The sequence below is a fragment of the Lasioglossum baleicum genome, chromosome 7, assembly GCF_051020765.1.
Source record: "Lasioglossum baleicum chromosome 7, iyLasBale1, whole genome shotgun sequence".
In the NCBI taxonomy this organism is placed as follows: Eukaryota; Metazoa; Arthropoda; class Insecta; order Hymenoptera; family Halictidae; genus Lasioglossum; species Lasioglossum baleicum.
In genome coordinates, this window is record NC_134935.1 from 13,263,178 (window position 1) to 13,282,293 (window position 19,116).

The 19,116-nt window shown below is 46.5% G+C and overlaps 1 protein-coding gene across 3 annotated transcripts in view; it reads right to left on the reverse strand.

Moving 5' to 3' along the window:
- Positions 1-3,059: 3,059 nt before the first annotated feature.
- The window catches only part of Pxb (putative Hedgehog signaling attenuator pxb), a 360,190-nt gene continuing 344,133 nt past the window's right edge, over positions 3,060-19,116 (reverse strand). For all 3 annotated transcript variants that reach the window (XM_076426924.1, XM_076426925.1, XM_076426923.1), the window contains 3 exons: positions 14,509-14,620; positions 10,476-10,820; positions 3,060-9,772 (listed from right to left, as the gene is read on the reverse strand). In XM_076426924.1, the coding sequence (XP_076283039.1) occupies positions 9,186-9,772; positions 10,476-10,820; positions 14,509-14,620 (1,044 nt within the window). In that variant the 3' untranslated portion in view covers positions 3,060-9,185. The remainder of the gene's footprint in view (positions 9,773-10,475; positions 10,821-14,508; positions 14,621-19,116) is intronic.

The window sequence follows — 19,116 nt, forward strand, 5'->3', positions numbered from 1 at the left end:
AGCATGCGACAACGGGACAACTTTTTCGTATGCAAAGCTTCTACATTTTTGAGAGCGTCGGTCCCGGCACCGGTGGCCTAGTTCTTTTTGTGTTTTCGCCGGTTTTGCCTTCACCAGCTCGGAAGATTAGAGCCTGTTCGCGAAGGGGTTGGCCCGCAATTAACGCGCGCGTGTCTCCTCGCGCTGGTGTGTACACGCGCTGAATTCGCGCGCGGAAAGCGGACACGGGTGCCGTAGCTAAGAGACAGAAAAATAGAGGAACATGAAGAAGAAAAAAAAAAAGAAATGCCAGCGGCGACGCTAATTGCGCAATGGACGAGAGACTCTTCAGAGCCGCCGAGGCTTTCCCGCGTTCTAAGGAGACCGGAGCTGAAAAGGAAGGTGACGCCGCGGCCAGACGCGTTACCGTCCACCTTGCGGCCCACTGTGCTCGTTCCGGCTGTTTCAAGTGCTGTACATAATGTAACCGCCGGTGTAATGAAGCTTTCGTACGTTTTCCCGCGATAATCACTACTCCAGGGAGCCCTCGGACGCAGAGAGAGAAGAGCACGCCCCGTGGACAATCTGCCACCTTTGTTCCGGAGTGTACGCGGTGTCCTCCAAGGTGAATCTTCGACCGAAATCCCTGACCGTCGCCGCCGCATTGCGTTTAATAAAGTAGTATTTCCGTAAATGTCGTGTCGTCGGGTCTACCGAGTGACAGTTCTAGTAGAGGTGCTACCCTCCGCGATTTGGGACCACTGTGCGCCGGTGATAAAAAACTTAACCACCGACCTATATTCTTCTCTTTCTTCTTCCATTTTGCTAATCTAGGCCGACTGACAGAGGGTTGCAAAGGGGTGGCGATGCCCTTGAAAGAGGATTGATCCCGTCTGTGATAAACTCGGTTGCAGTCTCCGTCGTTGTGACACGGTTCTGAATTTTTTGAAACGCGACTTTCCCTTTTTGGCGTCTCGGTTTTAGATCCAACGTTTCATCTAGTAGCGCTTTTGTTTGTTTCTGAAAACCGTTCATAATGTGGGACCAAAATAGTTTGGATTTTCTATAATTATGCTGTATCAACAGGAAGCGTAAAATGAAATCATGTTTACCCTAATTCGATGAAGTGATAACAACGTCATTTTCTTTCATGGAAGGCCGTACAATTCTTCGTTCGTAGAAAAATGAGGATTCGCAGAAGGGTGCAAGGTTCAATATGCAATCTTTTAATTTTCTCCTTGTTCAACTGAAACGCCGGTAATAATTTTTTGGGAGTCCCACCCCTTTTCGAAGATATTCGCCCACCGGTGTCCGCTAATTTCTTACGGGCGACTAGCACCGGCAGTTGTCGCAGCTTCAGCTGCTCCTTTCTTTCCCCCAATGAAATTATTTCCACTTACTTGTCGTGAGGGGTGATATAATACAGCGGCTCGAATTCTTCGTGATCTCCGGTTCGTTAAAGACGCACGAAGCTGGCAGCAACGGCAGTAATCTACTTACCGGGTAGAACGAGAGGGTAGAAATCTGTCGTTTCGAGGGGTAGATTTCGATTAAGGAAGGTAAAATTCTGGCGGCGGTGGTCCTGGGAAACGGAGCCGGTGCGCTCGCTGTTTATATGGCATCAAACTCACGAAAGTTAGGTCCGGGGGCGTTTAATTTAAATAGAAACATCTCGCAAGGAACTACAAACTGCTTAATTAAACGGCAACTTAGTGCCGAACAATACGGCCTGGTGTCGTTTGCGAAAATTTCATCTAAGCCGAAATATCGCCGGGTTACGGTTAATCCGGACACGGAAAGAACGCGAGCGACGGGGGCTGTTGTGCGGTTGATGGCGGCGAAAGCGTTTTATGGTGCCGTTCGTCTCGCTCACCGGTTGCGTCTGATTTTCATTAATATTGATCATCACGGGGGCTGCTCGGTCATGCGGTTCTTGTTTGCATCCAGTTGGCCGTTTCTCGCACCTTCTCTCGCCGCGCCGCGCCGGGCCGGGCCATTCGTTCCCGCGCCGAGGCTTTCCCACCGGTTCACATTATCTTAAGGAACGATAATTAATTTCTTTCCGTCTTACCTTAATTAATAACGTCGTCCAGAAGTCGACGACCCCGAGTCGTAATGAAAATTTACAGCGCCGCGCCGCGCAGAGCTCTGTCCCGGGGAGCCAAGTTATCGTTTTCATCTGCGCGCGCGGGGGCAGGTTGCCGAAAAATTAGCGGAAACAACGAGGGAAGCGGTTGATTCGATTATCAATTACGCTCTCCCGACTACTCTCGGTTAGCTCGTGCCTGTAACTAATTAGTTTTGCTGTCCCCTTCCCTGCTACCCCAGCGTCTCTTTCCAAGTTCCTGCGATTCCGTTGCACCCGACGAATCCTGCCACGAATATTATGATCGATTGCTCGGATCCGCCGCAAACCCAGGACACTCTCATGACGCATAATTAGATTCTCCGTGTTTTCTTCTCCCTATACGGTGGAAATTCGACAATCTCGGCTTTCGACTAAGCGATCGAGACTCAATCTCGGACTCGCTAACCGTGCAATTTCAATCGGAACTTTCGCTGGACAGCTGCTCGCTCCGGCTCCTCGTATACGCATTCGCAACGATGAAATGTTTATTCCTGTGACAAACGATTTACCAATGAAATTTGCATTCGTGCCAACCGATGCGCGGTTAATGGAAAACATGCGCGCGAAATTGGACCCGCGAACCCGTTATTCCCCGTTTTCACGGATTACTCACGCTCGCTTTGCGCCGGTCGGTTAATGAATATTTAAACAACAGCCGATTGACATTTCCTTATTTTCGAAATCCTGCTAGGCACGCTTTCGGGGCTAATCCCAGATTTTTTCTCAATAATTGACTGTTATATTCGCATTTAGACTGCTCGAGTGTTTGATCACTTGTTTCTATATTCGCATCTTCTTAAAATTTGAATGAAAGGGTTTCTGAATCGCTGAAAGCCCTGATTAAAAAGCAGATCAACGATCCCACAAAACCGGGCACTAAACCCAAGAAGTACTTCGTTGAGCTAGGAGATGTTGAGCGAGGATAGGGGATGAAATGAGGTAGCCGTTCCTGTGAAATTGAATAGTAAATCGTTTATTAGTACGAAGGTGTGATAGTGTCTCGAGTTAGCCTTGGCCGACATTCGTGATTAGAGTGAACCTGTGATACCATAAGGTGAACGAGTGTGATAGACTTCTTCCTTCATCTTATTCTTCTTCTTTCTCTTCTTCGATTTTTTTTGTCGTTTTAGTTTCTTGTTCTTTCTTAAGTGATGTAAGAGATAGATGTTAGAGCTAGTTACCCTGTTCTGCGAGCTGGTGTTCTCCCCATCGATCGAGCCGATTTCACGTGCTCTTTATGACCACGTTAACGATTCACCGGCTTTTTCCCATCTTCTACCACTCCCTTTAGACGATCGATCTTTAGCAACCCCTTTGTATTTCCCGCCTTGTTCACCCTTCGATTCACCCGGCCCTTTCCCGTATCATCTCACGGTCAGATTGCGACGCGGCACGATGGAAAAGGAGAACGCCCGTGCAAGCTAACTTTCAAAAGAGTGCTACTTGTTATCTTCCGAGGTACTCTAGTGCCTATGCGATTTATTTATTTTTTTTATCCTTTCGTTCTGTTCTCTGTTTTCTTGCCTATATCGCTAAATCGCAGCTAAAATTAGCGAGACTGTTTGTGGGGAGGAACGTCTAACCCCCGTTCTCCCGGATTCGGAAACCCAACAATAAATAAGAAATTTTCGCGACTCGTATACGCGTTCCAATCAGGGAAACGAACCTCCTCTCTTTCTCTTTTTTTGCGCGTTTCAATTTTCTCTCCACTCGTGTCGGAGCCAACCAAAACATTCGCAAGGAACACAAAAAAGAACGAAACGAAACTCTTCGGGTTTCTGCTTCGGTCGCCTCGCTCGATATTTATAAACATAATAATAATAATAATAATAATAATAATGAATACGTTACACGCGTTCCGCATTGATATAACAATTCATCGTACAAAGTACACATGGTAGCGAATACAAATTGCAGGCTGCCGGGGGATTGCAACGACGTCCCCGTCTCATTAAATAAGAACAATGATAATAAATTAGGTTTCCGTCGTACCTACTGTACACGCGTATTCTGTGTATACATATTTATATATGCCGCATATATATATAAAAAACGATCTTGAAAAACGTGTTTGACTAACATGGACGTAAAATCGTACAAAAGCGTTTGTCCTTCTTCTAATTCCGTCGTGCGTTTTCCTCGACATCGTTCTCGAGCAGGCGTGTATTTCCGCGTGCTCTTACCCACATTACTCTCACTCTTTCTTTCTCTTTCGCTCTTGCTCTTTCGCACTCTCTCTCTCTCTCGCACTCTCTCGCACTCTTTGATTGTACGCGTCTTTGATCATAGCGTGACTGGTCGTGCGCTTCTCGTTCCCCGCGATATAAGTACTGTGTAACACCATCTACGGTTCACCTTTAGTTTCGCCCGCGAATTCGCCCCCCTCTCGCACGCCCCTGAATCGATAACGCGCCACGATTCGCGGAAAACAAGGACGTTTCGCACAGAAATGCCTGATTCGGTGCGCAAGCGAAATTTGTCGAAATCGTCCCACGATCGGACAACATTTCCTGTATTCTACGCTTCACTTTTCCCCAACACGAAGAATTTGCTTTCCAATTTCTTAGAAAAGTTACAATGCGTTTCTTCACCCTTCGCACCCTTTACCCCTCTGCAACTCGGATGCTCCTTTCGAGAAGATTGCTTATAAAACATTCGAATAATTTTGCGTCGTAAAATATGTGTCAATAAAACTTCATCCCTAATTGCAGTTAAATGTCATTATTTTCATACACAGTAAATAAGTAAATGCTGGTGATCCGACAAAAGTCTTCGAGTGCAGAGAGCTAATACTTGACGAATAAATGGTAACCATTTCTCACCGAAGCACTTTAACGTGTTTAGTTAGAATTGTTAACCCTCAAATGGACTATCGTAGGCTTTCTAAATATTTATGCTGATAATTGAAGCGCGGATTTTATGCATTTATAACAAAAATGTAAAAGAATTTACGAATGTCTTGTATAGGATTCTCAACTTATTAAGATTATTAAAGAAGAACAGAGAAAAAAGAAAGAACAATTATTCGAAAATTTCAGCTGCAAAGAAAAATTGTTTTCTCTCAGAAACGAATATTAACCTTCCACCAGCATATAAATATCTCAAAAGTTTTCTCAGTTGTTTTCAAAGCTCAAACAAATAAGAAATCAGGCAAGGGAATAACCGACTATATTAGTAAATTAAGAATCGTAGCAAAGTAATGAAAATCATATTGCCGACGGAGGGTTGAATATATCGAGTAGCCGCGTCCTCAAAATGCATTTTGAAAGTCCACCTAGGGTTCGAATAAGAAATTTAGAGTATTCTGTGTGAAAATAGGGCCAGTCGAGAGGGCAGGTACTGCCAGCACGTGTCTGTCTAGTGTGTCCCGCTACTACACACCTCATTCCCCGGGTCGTACATATAAAATTATATTTACAACAGAGTGATCATTTTTTTCTTCTTTGTTGTGAGGTATTCGCTCTACATGCATCTAAAGAGTGTACAGTATCAAGAAGCGGAAGGGAGGTGGCCCGTTGTGTCCGGAAGAGCCGCTTCCACAGACGGCCATATAAATAATTCAATCGCACACTCTTTCTCTCTCTGCCCATTCTCTCAATCGTTCTTTCTCTTTCTCTCTTTCTCATCGTTCACGCGTATTCATCGTCCGCGCCGTACATTGCGCTGCCCGTTATAAATAATTTAAAAATTATATACTTTGTTTTTATATATATTAAATTCAATCTCTGTTCCCTCGTCTCAGCCACGCGCACACTCACACGAGAAAGTTTCGATAACGATATGGTACAGCTATGCTACACACCGGAACAATCCGAATGCTTCTCTCATTCTCTCGTTCACTCTCTCTCCCTCCTCCTCACTCTCCCTCTCACTCTCTCGCTCTCTTCCTTTCTCTCATTCATACTCACTCTCTTTCTCTTTCTCTCTCTCCCTTCGCTTCCTGCTTCGTATTTACACGGGGTCGCTCGCGAATAGTTCTCTACATTCTTACACTTACAGTATATATATATTTATATATAGGTATGGTTGATTCTGTTATGTATATGTATCAACGCGTGCCTGTACAGCCTGTGGCCGGGGCAATGCAAACTGACTGCTCAAGGCCACTGCCCCCACCATTTATGTTACTCTTTTTCCGCTAAACGGAAAGCTGAGTGCCGTTTTGCAGTGTTCCCTCCATTGCGCCGCGATTGCTCCCAGTTCCGTATTTTAGAATAGTTAGTCGTGTCCTCTAGTGTCAACGAGTGTTTCGACACCTCCATTGTTTAGAATTGATAGTCATATACACTGGTGCTCACTAGTGTTTAGACACCTCCATAATTTAGAATGATCAGTCTGCACTAGTGTCCATAAGTGTTTACGACTCTTTACGAAGTGCTCGTACGACTTCCTCAGAAAATATGATATTTGTTCGAATAGAACTGAATACTTTTCACTAAACTATTGGCTCATGTAAAGGACATTGGGTGCAACGATTCGATGTATACGGGCGTTCCAGATACGAAAAGAATCACTTTAGGCATTTCTACACACTTTCGTGTGCTCTCCTCAAAATTTCCATAAAACCTGTTTATGATTCTGTTTTAAATATATTTTTTCATATCACATCGTCACGTGAATTTTTTCATTATGCCTTAAATTGGTTTTATCTGTGGATAAAAATCAGGTTGCACCGGTAATTACTATTTTGGAAGTGGCAACAATTTTACCCCATCATGTACGATGATTTTATGGAAATTTCATCAACAGCACTTTTATGAAATTCTCGAGAGCAAATAGCTTCCACTGTTTCTCCCAGTCCCCTATTCCATTATATATCATGGAGGAAACACTGCAACTGGAGAGGGAAATCTGTAGACTCTCGAATTTCTTGACCAGTCAATCACCGCCATCAGCCACGGTGTGAACACTGTTCCTTGATTATCCTTCTATCCTTGGTCTGTCTGGCAGCGTGATCGAGACGTCTCGCGGGCGGGAAACCGTGCGACTACCAAAAAACGAAATGAAGAATCTACGATCGCTCGGATGGCAGTGACGCCTGGCAATGGCAAGGAACGGGTTGTCTCGCGAACTTGGTACAAAAGAGCTAGGATTAGATCCTGCGTGGGATATTAGTCGTCATCGGGCGCGGCTCCGCGGCGGTAGCTGATTCTCGTCAAAAGGAATCGCGTCTCGCGTATTCAAAGAGAGACGTCGACGACGAGAACGGCGACGGGTTATCGTTGCTTAATCCGTCGCGATACGCGAGGCCGGATCGTTGTCTGCAGCTCTGCTAGCCGCGGAGCTGCTTTGAGAATATAGGACGAGCGGGAAAGGGCTCGCAGAAAGAACACTACGCATTCTGTTTGCAAAAGCGGCAAGACTTTCCTGTGAAGCTCAGCCTCTCAACCCTTCTCTCTCTGTCTCTGTCTTTCTTTCTTCCGTTCGTCGCCGCCGATGATGTTCCTTATTCAAAACGAGCCGCGACCTCGTACGAGATTGCAGGAATAGGTGCGGCCCTTTGAGCCGTTCGCTCGCGTCCTAGATCTATCCTGCTCCTTATCAGAGATTTGAGGCTTTCACAGCCCGGTAACCGCTCTTACTGTTGAGGCTTTCGGGTGTAAAGCTGGGCTTGCATTAGTTCAGTCGCTGGATCCAGCGATATACATTCCAATGGCTTCACTGGAAATCGGTCGATGTCTAGATTTATTCCAGTCACTGGATCCAGCGATTTACGTTGCAGTGGTTTGACTGAAAATTGGTCAGGTTCGTGGATTTCTTGTACACGTGACTATTCAATACTCGTTCGAAATCTTAGACCCGAAAGCTTCAACAGAGAGAACTGTACTATCCTTCTCTCCTGCCTGTCACGTTATCCCGTTGCTAACTATAATTACCGTTTTGTAATTGACGAAGGAAAAGATTGCGACTCGACACGTGGTGCTGATTACATGCTAGCTGCAACTACTACTGTGCTGCTCGACTGTGTTCTCTCTCCCCCCTCTGTTCTCCGTGCTCGTGTGCTGCTACGATTCACAGGGTGAGTTTCTGCTGCTACATGCATGAGAAAAGGTAGTTCAGGCGCTACATTACGATCCGATCGATGGGCAGTTTGGTACGAAATCACATCTAGCGCGTGTGCTCGTATCAAAGCGTATGTTTTGTACGAAACCGGTTGGCAGATTACAATCATTGTCAGTCGGTGGGCAGTCTTTTGCGGATTCTTATTTAGGATTATTTTGGCAGTGGATCAGTTAACCTCTCTCCCGACATACTCATCTCTTCCTTCTACCTTCTCGCACGTTCACTACGAAATTTAGCATCGCGAATGAAAACGCGTGGCAGCTTTTTTTCCCCGTAACGGTAGTCGCACGTCTCGCGCGAGACCTCCTCGCGGCGTTTCTCGCATGTATTCCTATCGTTTTAAAATCGTCGTCGCGCGGGTAGCTCTACTCGTGTATAAATTACAAACTAGAAGGCTAAAAAATCGAAGTACTTGTTTAGCGTCCTTTGGTACCAGCCTGAGTCTCATTGGATTACAAATTATTTTGTTAAATAGTCTTGCTAAATCACTAAGAGATCACTGTTTTTCCGTGAATGTTCATACAACCCCACCCGTCCGCTCCCGGCTAGTCTGACCATCTCACGTTCCACAGTCTTTCTATTGCTCTGTGCTCCACAAAAAACCCCCCGCCCCACCCTGTATTCAAACCCCCGAAAAAGTCGTCCCCTCTAGAGTACGGTATTTATAATTAAATCCGCCCGGGCGTCGAACGCGAATACTAAAATACTATATCACGCGCAACAATTAAAAACGAACCGGGAAATAAAGAACGCAAGCACCTCGCGTACGAAAATAAAATTCTCTTCTCTCTCTCTCTCACTCTCTTGCGCGCGCGCACGTCTACGGTAAAAACAAACGGGAAAAACAATAAAACAAACGATCTCTGAAATAAATACGCGATCACAACTTTCTCGGTGAAAGTATTACAAGCTTCCATACACAGCGTCCTACTCTCCCTTTCTTTCGTTTTCTTCGTTCGCCTGATCTCTTCCAGGAACACCGTTAGTCACACCACGCGGTCACCACGATCGATCATTAGGACACGATGTAGTCCGCGGAGTGATGAGAATGATGAGAGTTCCGATGCTTGTCCTTTCTGTGGTTCGTCCTCGAGTTGCTGCTCCGGGTCCCGTTGGTACCGGTCGTACCCGAGGTGTGGTGGCTGTACCCGCTGTCGCTGCCAAAACTGCTGTCAGGCTGGCCTTGGTAGAGCCTGCCGGTGTTGATCTGCTCCCCGTCTCTGGGACCGTAGTACACAGGTTGCGTGTACTTGTCCTCGTTGTAGAGACGGTCCGTAGGCTGCGAATAAGTGTCCGAGTACTCTCCGCCCACCTGCGTGTACACCGGAGCGGTGTCTTGGTTTTGAAGGCCGTAGTACTCCGCGCCGTACTGTGACGAGTACTTGTACTTGTCGTTCGCTTTGCGCGACCTGTCCTTGTTGCTTCTATTCTGACTGGAATAGTGGTGTAAAGGTCCCAGAACAGGCACGCTCTCGTAAGGGTTTTCCTCGACCCTGAGGGCCTGGGTGGCTGGCATCGGAGGCACGAAGTAGGGTAACCTATGGGCCACCGATGGGACGGACTGTTGTCGTTGATTGCTATTCGTTCGGGTGCCTGCTACGCCTGAAAATATAGGGTCCGTATTAATGAAGCGGTTTATACCATGCAAGCATGTTTGGAGATAGAGTGAGTTGGATTCGTTTTTTATTAATAATTATTTCTCGATTAAATTGCTCACACTTTCTGATAGTAGAATGATTTTTTATCTGAACCCTTTATGCAAAGCTCTGTGTAATTTTATACGTCTACATTTTTGAGTTCAACTCTACTTTTAACCACAGTGCGATAAAAATGTCTTGTATCTGCTTTTTAATCAAGGAGCACGTTTAAAGATTGTTTGCATAGAGTGTCTGGCAACGGGGTCCAGATAGGCATTGATGAATGAATGTCATTGAAAAAATTGTTTTGCATTTCAGTAACACCGCTTCAATATATTTTATACGTTTACGGGTGCTGTAAATGCATAAAATCTGCAGCATTGTTGGTCTACTGGGAATACCAAGTAAGGAAGTAAAGATTTTATGTATCACGTTTAAGGTAGAACGTAAAAACGTACCGCCAAGATCTAGACTTGTATAATTCATGAACCATAAAAGTAATGAATGAACGCGACGACAGTGATAAAAGGATAGAACTTAAAGAACCGGGAATAAAATTTTCCACGTGATGTTAACGTAATCAAAAGTAAAATCATGCAGATTATACAAACTTTTCATTTTTATTTAAAGAATCGCATCTGACCATTTTAAATGGAGGATTGTCTCACCAGCAACGCTAGGATAGAGCTGGAGCAACGCGTCGAGCAGCATCCCCTCGTGGAACTCGCCCATATCGTGATTCTTGTCTCTTCTGCGTCTGTCTAGGCTCCTGGGGCTCCTGCCGCGTCTCTCCCTCGGTGGCCTGCCACCTGCCGGACACGTGCCCCAGGTCGGCCCGCTCGATGTGAGCATCCTAGCCTCGGACGGCTCACCGACCGAGAGCTCGTCCTCGGCGAACTCGTCTTCGCTCGCCGGCTTCGACGATGATTGCGGCCGATGATGATGCCGGTGATGATGGTGCAGCCGGTTACGAGCGTTCAGCTCGCTCTCCTCGTCCGTTTCCTGATGGTCTCCTGGAAACGGATGAATAATTCATAAGCAGCCTGTGCGCGACGCGCGCGCTTTCCTACTGCTACCAGTCGATCCGATAATTAATTAGACGGTTCGTTAATTAATTAAACGGCAATCTCTTTCTCGCGTCGACGTTACGAAATTCACCGTGAACGGAATCGAAGCGAGATCGCACACCGGTGGCAACGGTCCTTGGTTATTGCCGCCCCGCGATTAATTAGTTTCAACGCCCGATGGATTTATTTGAAAGGGTAGCACAAACGTGGACGGTCAAAAGTAACCAGGGAACGCAGAGAGTGTGTTATACCATCGTTAGTCGTCATCGAAATCCAGGATCAAAACCAGGCGGCCCCGTGCTTTAGGCTTTAACTTTGCGCTCGGTTCTTTTACTCGTCGCTTCGAATTTATTAGCGTCACTTCCCCCACTTTCTCCGGCTTCTCTCGCTTTGATTTCGCGACGGTTCCAGCTTTTGATCGCAGCGATTGATAAGCGTCACTCTCGCGAATCATCATTCATCGGGATCATTAACCGATCGCGAACTGGTGACCTATCGATCCAACGCCAACGAGAACGAGGTTCGATTGAAGCCGGTTCGAGGAGGGATTGCCCCGGCTCCGTTACAGTTCAGATTAATAAGCCACGCCTACTCAGGATACGTTAAGACTTGTGATATAACATTGTACGATGCTATGAAGGGCGAGATTACTCAATGGGGCACTGTTCGGGCTTGCCGAAATAAGGAGCAAAGCAAGGAGCAATAAAACCACGCCCACTCAGAAACTTCCACGCCTACTCCTGACATTTCAAGATAATGATTCTGTTTCTTCGACGTCGTTCGCTCCAGCGGGAAACTCGAAGCGTTCCCAGGGTAAACGAGACTTGTCACACGACTTTGATTCCGACCATTAAAAAAACATTCCGTTGAAACGGAAGCGAGAATGTTTGAAATCAGCCGAGGACATCCTTTCTTCCGGCCTACATCGATTATCTCGGCGTTTCGACAACCGATCGAGGACAAAACGGGAGTGGAACGCGCTGCTGGTCGGATGCGAAAAATAAAGATGTATTGTTCGTCTATCGGGCTGAGCGTCGTAAAAGCGAGAACGAAGGTCGAACGGCGATAAAACGAAGGAAGAGGAGAGGCGTTTAACAGTGAAACAGCCTCGACCGGGAACGGAAGTTTATCGACTGGCTCTAACCGACGTTAAGCTCGCTCTTTGACAATCCCTCGAATCTCCGGAGGCGTTCTATCCTCGCTTCAGTCCGCGGGACCTTGGCTGTTTGCAAAAGGAAAAGAAAAGTGGAACGAACGCTTGTCTGTTTACTGTGGTTGCACTTTTAATCTCCACCATTCTGTACCTTTTCTTGTTTATCGAGAGCGCGAGCACGTCAGGACTCCCTCGAGGACGTTGAATCCTTGGAAACGAATAGGAATTCGTTACCACGGCGAAATCATTTGAAACAACCGCGAAATACATTTGTGACTCTCGAGGAGCCACCTGGCGTCTCTCGACTTCGTTCTCTCTTCTTTCGTTAATTAATCTTCTTTTCCCAACCTCCTATCATAATATTTACTACTTTCACTACTCCCGGTGATCTACATTTGTCTCTAATGAATTTATTCTTTTACAGTGCATCAATAATATGAGAAGAATGTGCAAAAGCGAACACTCTGAAGTTCAACAAGCTTTAACCGAGATGTTCATAACAATTTGCCTGCAGTATCTACCTCATGTAGGCGTAATTTATCAGTACCCTTATCTCGAAACACTACACTCAACCTACGGTCTCGCCGAGTGCCATAGAGCCCCAATTACACTAACAGTGCTTAAAGTGGCGATTCCACGAGTCGTGGCATACGAGCATCATCCAGCACCTCACTCGCGAGAGCATCGATGACGAGTGGAACTCTCTTGGGGCAGGTTCCGGTAAAAAAAGTACGCTACTCGAATATTGTGCGACACCTCCTGCGAAAGATTTCCCGCAGAGCCACGACCAGGCCGCGGGACGACGTTAATCAAGACAAATTATGGTCCCGGAGCCAGATGAACGTGATCCGTTGTGGATCTGTGTGGTTGCACAATGGTCGCCGGCGAGTGTATTCGATTACCGGCGTCCTCCCGTCAAACGTCGAAAGTCTCATCACCATGCTAATTAGCCGCCCGGCTAATGGGGAAGTATAAGTCAGAGGTCGTGTCACGCTTATCTACTTCCAGCAAAGGCAACGATGGGAGGAGAACGGCACGCTGCGCGCTGGAGGGGAGAGAGGCTATCAAGATACTTGCCACGGGAAAGGAGCGAGATACACCGGGAAGAAGATGAACAGCTTCCGATTCCGTTCTGACAGAGATTAGACGCGGGCCCGGCGGCGAACTTCATTGCCGACAGTTCATCGAATTAATAGGGAGATAACCGCCCGGAGGGGGAAAAAGAAGCATCGGGTCAGCGATGCCGGTCGTGTGTGTCTCTTTCCTCTGAAAAATCGCGGCGAAACCGGATCTTCGGATTCTTTGCGAAGCGGGAGCAAACTTTGGTCAAAATTGGGAGCAACAAAATCACGCCTACCCAGGGCACTCTGTACCCAGAAACCAATGGTTGCGAAGCGAGAGCAAACTTCGTGCACAGCTAACTCGGGAACTCGGTGGTCCATGCACAAGTCTTGGGAAGCACGTTAGAAACACGATCAAAAACCACCTGGACAGGGGCGTGACAGTTTAGAGTGGTAGAGAGCTCAAGACTAGCGGTGTTAGCCGTGGTTAACTGCGAAGTCCTAGCCCGGTTGTTAATCACTTGTTAATCGCGTGTTAACACTTTACCGTTTTTCTGAAAGGTGCTCGCTCGCTTTCCTTCAAGTAGCAATTTCAAGAGAAAGTGGTCTGCTTCGTGGCTGTAAAGGCAGCTTTGAAAGGAGGCAACAGAGTAAATGGTTGCAGGAGAAAATGATGGGAGCGTATGGGGAGACATGTCGCGTGAAAGCGCAGGAGAAAATGAGTGGACAGAAATGAGCGTGAAACAGGGATGTTCAATGGTGTTTCACATCTTCTCAGCAGACTTGGAAAAAAGGTTGAAGATAAAAGATGAAGGATAATAAAACTGGTGTGAGAAAAGGTGTATCACTTCGCGGTGTGCAGTTATGCGATGGCGGATGAGCAAGTGGATGTGGAGAGGATGATGAAAGCGTTAGAGGAATGTTTGAAACAGACAGAACTGCGGCAGAGTCTGAAGAGGACTCTTATGAATTTATGATAAAAATGTCAAACACAAAACTATAGAAACATTGGAAGGACAGTCAGCTTTTGTTTCTTACTTGGATAATTTTAATTTTGCATAAAGATCCACTGTCTGGGTAGAATGAGTCGGAAAGAATCGATCAAGAAACCGGTTAATTCTGGAAAGACTATCAAATAAGACGATCGGTAAAGTGTTAATTCAAGCGACTGACAGGCTTGGAAGGCTTGTAAGCTCACAGGACCCTACCTACGCTCTCCCTTGGCAGGATCGAGGCTGGGGATAGCGGGACCGTCCGCCGAGTCCTCAGAGTCGATTTCATCTAGAAGGAGACCGTGTGATTTCAGCGGGATCGAAGCGATCCTCGAGATCCTCGAGTGGCGTGTCATGGTTAAGAGTGTTGATAGCGCGAAAAGGACCGTTCACGTGTGGCCGTAGACGTTGCGAATGGGATTACTCACCGTTACTGAGCTCCTCGTAGACGGGATTGTAGAGGTCCTGGGACGTGTAGGGATCGGGCCCGGGACTGCTGCACACGAACACGCCTCTGCCGGTATCCTTGACGTCCAGCATCTGTTGTGACAATGAGAGATCGTTAGTCGGCCTCGATCTTTCCATCGCGCTAGATCGTTTTACGGCTATCTCGAAAATCCGAGCGTTACTTCGCGTCAAGGACCACGTGGTTACCGCGTAAGGAGCCGCGAGCCCAGACGCAATAAGGAATAAAGGAAAGCCCCTCGTCGCTGTAAACTCGCGGCTTAACAACGAGAAGCTCTCCTGTAAACTTTCGCTTAACCCTTTATTCCGAGGATTACGTTATTTTCACCTTTTACCGCCGCCCTTACCGTAAATACCTATTCCGAGGATGCGCAGACATCGCGTTGCTCAGATATTTTACACAATTATTCTCGTCGTTACCTGTCTCGTAGATACCTATCCCGAGACTGTTCTAATATGTACAGCTGCGCTCCTAGTCGTTCGACTTTAATACGAATTTAACGTAATTTTCATCCCTCTCTTTAAGCTTTTTTAAACCTCTCAACTCTTGATATAAGTTCCTAACTCCCGGAAAAATCCCACGGAATTGGATTAATTCGTTTAATAGATTACTCCATTAACCTTTTTAGATTATGTACATATATCACAATGAAGTGATGGAAAAGAATTTTTGGGCAGTGTAATAACATGTTTAGAAGTACACACAAAAATTGGTAAATAAATTCTGATCAACGGGGGTATCCGTAACCATGATCATTAAGCTGGATGAACAACCCGCTATCTAACTCTAACTTTTCCATATTAATGTCACAGCATGTGCACCACTGAACTACAGACGATGAAAACAGAATTACCAATTCTCTCTCCAACCCCCTCGGTTCGAACCAACCCTCAAGACGAGGTGCCAATGGAAGAAGCAGGACCAAATACATCTCGATGAACTTCGAGATCGCTCGCAGCAATAAATACGAATTAACGAGCGATCCAAGGCGAGTTGCGAATCCCGTGGCGCGTTTTCGTCGCGTTTCCGGCCGGGCGATTAACTCGTTCTCCTCCGCCCTTAAAGACCCTCGAGAACGATCTCCCTTTGGCCTGGGGCCGAGTCGTAGAAACGCTGACTCGCAGCGAACCACGTGGAAACGGGGGAGTCGAAAGTTAATCCTTAAATCGACGGAGAATCCTCGGCTGCCGGGAATAATAAGGAACGATCCTGACGCGCGATTTACCCGAGGCTAATTTTATTTGCTCGCGACCGTGGCCCGTTCCCAAAGGCGAGGGGGGAGGTAGCTAAAGCGTACGGAAGGCGGCTGAACTACTCGCGGGAAAATCACGGGCTCGAATCCTGAAAACTCTCCGCCGGTTCTCGTAATTAATTCCCGGAACATCCGCGCGCGCGGAAACCCGCTGAAAAATTCAACGGACGCCTGCAGAAACGAGGCGCAGCCGGCGACAAGATTGCTAGCATGATCGATGCGATACAGCACGATTTAACCGGGGGTTCTCTAACCCAGTTCTGAGCGTCTCGGCTCGCTGGTTTCCGGTTTTCCTCTCTACTATATTCCTTCGCCGAGCCACTCTAATGGTAGTCATATCGCGTTAGCGGAAACAAATGGCGAATCGTGGCTCTCCTTGCTGTGCTGAAGTCCTCTCTCTTTCTCTCTTCCGCAGACGAACGACCGGATATGGTGGGACTACGCCGCCATTGCTCCCCGACTACCAAGGTCTCCTTGTCCGTAATGATTCGAACTTCCTATTCCGATATTTTCATGAGAAAGGGAGGCGAACTGCAGCTTTGCAACATCGGCAACGGAAGGGAACAATAGCGACGAGAGGCTCGAGTACTTTCCCAAGTACTTCCTAATAAAATTTGATGGGGTTGATTTTCTAGCGCTCTCGACGCGACACAGGATGCTTCTGGGACTGATTAGGGACTCGCGGGGCGACCGAGTACCTTACTTTGGTACCTTAAATTAAGTTCTGCATTTTTGGAAACAGTTTTACGTTTTCAATCGATTTACGGTCCTTTAATGCACATTTTTGGAATGTCAAAAATTATTACTTTTATTGCTGTTAAAATTGATATCACCAATAGTTAGTACCTTATTAATATTTTCGATGTCATTGAAAGAAGTGTACAGTACCAATGATTAAGTAAAATATTATCAGTTTGCAGGGCTATTATCAGACATTAATTGTTAACAAACCAAATTCAAATGAAAAACAAATGCACCCTTTAAAGGACACCTCGAGGGTCCTGTAACAGTAGATAAACTCTCCAGGTCTTGGCAAGTGTTACTCCCAAGGCCGAGTTCATTCCTCCTAATCACTTTCCGTTGTTCTTTTAGCAAGTAGAAGTAAAGCGTTTAACAGTTGTTACGTCGGTTAATTGCCGAGAAAGTAGTCGTCCGAGTGGTCTCCAGAACGATTCACCAGTCCCGTGACCTCGAATCGGCGGAATCGAGTTACCCCGAGTAATCCGGGGAATCAAAAGGGAGCCAAGGCAAACGAAACCAGGCGAGTTTTCCCCCCGGTATCGGGAGACTCCCGCGGGCGTCTCTATCAGCCACAAAGGAGGATCACTCGATTACTTTTGCCTCGAACGTCGAACCGAGGGTTCTCCTTTCGGCCTTTACGCTTGTCTTCTTGCATCTCGTCTAATCACACGTCTCTGGCCCTTCTCGCGTTTTCGTTGCTCTTAGGCTGAACCCTAAATTGTTGGCAGTCTTCTGACATGTGTGTAACCGAATTATCGGGCAGCCGCACGGTGCCAATTGGAATTGGGGCTTAGGGTGATGGCTATACTGATCTTGGAGTTCTGTGCACCTATGGCACGTGGGATTATTTAATCAGTGGTACTCTAACAAGTATTTTTGAGTTAATCGACAGCTTAGAAAATTGTTGTAATCGTGGTGGAATTTTTATTTTGAAGGGTAAATCCTTCAGGGACGATGTGTTTGACAAGTTGCAAGTACTTAACATTCGAGAGGAGAGGGATAGTTCTGTAAAGATTTTCGCAGTCCGTAGATCTCAAGGCAGCGTGAAACAAGCTGGGCCAGGTGTAAAGAATTCTTATCCAACAAGATCTCGATTCCGTTTAACTACCAAAATCGAGATGCTGCTCGATGATAGACGTCAGAGTAAACGCCTGGGGGTCTGCTCGGTGAACAGAGAGATACCAGGACGGGGGTGATATTATCACTGCCGAAAGAGGATCACTCGATTACTGGCGTCTCGTTTAGAGCGACGCGGGGCCCGGACGAAGGTAATTGTCGCCCTTAGCAAGCAACGTAGCTCGAGGGTTCTTTCTAATAAGAGTCGCGTCGCGAACGAGCCATCGTTCCATCGTGAATAATAGGTTCGCGCCGTGAGTTTCGAGGCGGCGGCTGAAACTTCAGCAAGTCCGCGTTCCTCCGGAATGGGCCCTGAAGGTGGCCCGACATCGAGGTTCGCGACTACGGATTACCGATCCCTTCGTCGAACAGTTTCAATTTTACTGACTTGATTAGACGGAGCATTTGCAATTTTGGATGTTGATTTGCATGAAGAACACGAAGCACGTTCGCCAGTACCATTCGATCGTTTACCTTCGCTATTCAAATGCTTTATGAAATGCAACACACCTCCTTTACGAAATAATATAAACCAATTTAACCCTTTTGTCAATGACTGGGTACCCAGCTACTTTTACCTTTTTTTTATCTTCTTTAATATATTTGTTTGATATATTTGTTGGCAAATGGCAAAGTTAATGTAGATTTTTATGCTCCTGGGTGATCATAGATATGCATTGAGGCACATTGTACATAGACAAAATATTTAAAAATTTTTTCGCCAATTTCTAAATGCTGCAGAAAGATCGATTGTCTAATAATCATTTTTGAAAGTATGAAGCTGCGGCCAGCAAAGGGTGAAGATTGCGTGATTGGTTTTGTCGAGAAGAATCTCGGCGTTTATGGCAACCAGGTTGCGGGGCCGTGAGGCGGTCGAAATAAATTGATGGATAAGGAGCGAGAAACCATCCGGGAGATCGAGAGATCTGCTCGAGTACCAGGGAAGAAACGGAGACCGGACTCACGGTGGAGAAAGCGAACGAGAACATGAGATTGAGATAGCGCCTTGAGCCATCGTATCCAACAGCAGGAAGCAATATGTCCGTGGCGTAATAGCGTGGAGCATGGAGGTTAATGGGTTGTCCCTAACGCGCCTAACCTGCCTCACGTTCGCCGCCGTGTCTGATCCACCTAGCCGGACCGTCACATTGTATCGCGATAACGCGTCGCTCTAATCGACTAATTTACTGCGTCTCTTCCAATTACCGGACACTCGAAGAATGCGACCGCTATCGCTCCAGCGAGCCTGCTAATTCACCGACGAACAGATTTCTGGTCTGCGATCTACGTGACCCCATAGGCTTTAATTATTTCACCAGTTAAATCTTGCTTTAGATTTTTCATTTTACAATTGCTTTGAAAAATCTCCGACAAAATTGGTACCTTAAAGGCGTCTGACTCTCTCTAAACGTTTTTTATACATATTCATAAAATACTTTATTCCTTTTTAACCATGTGCCA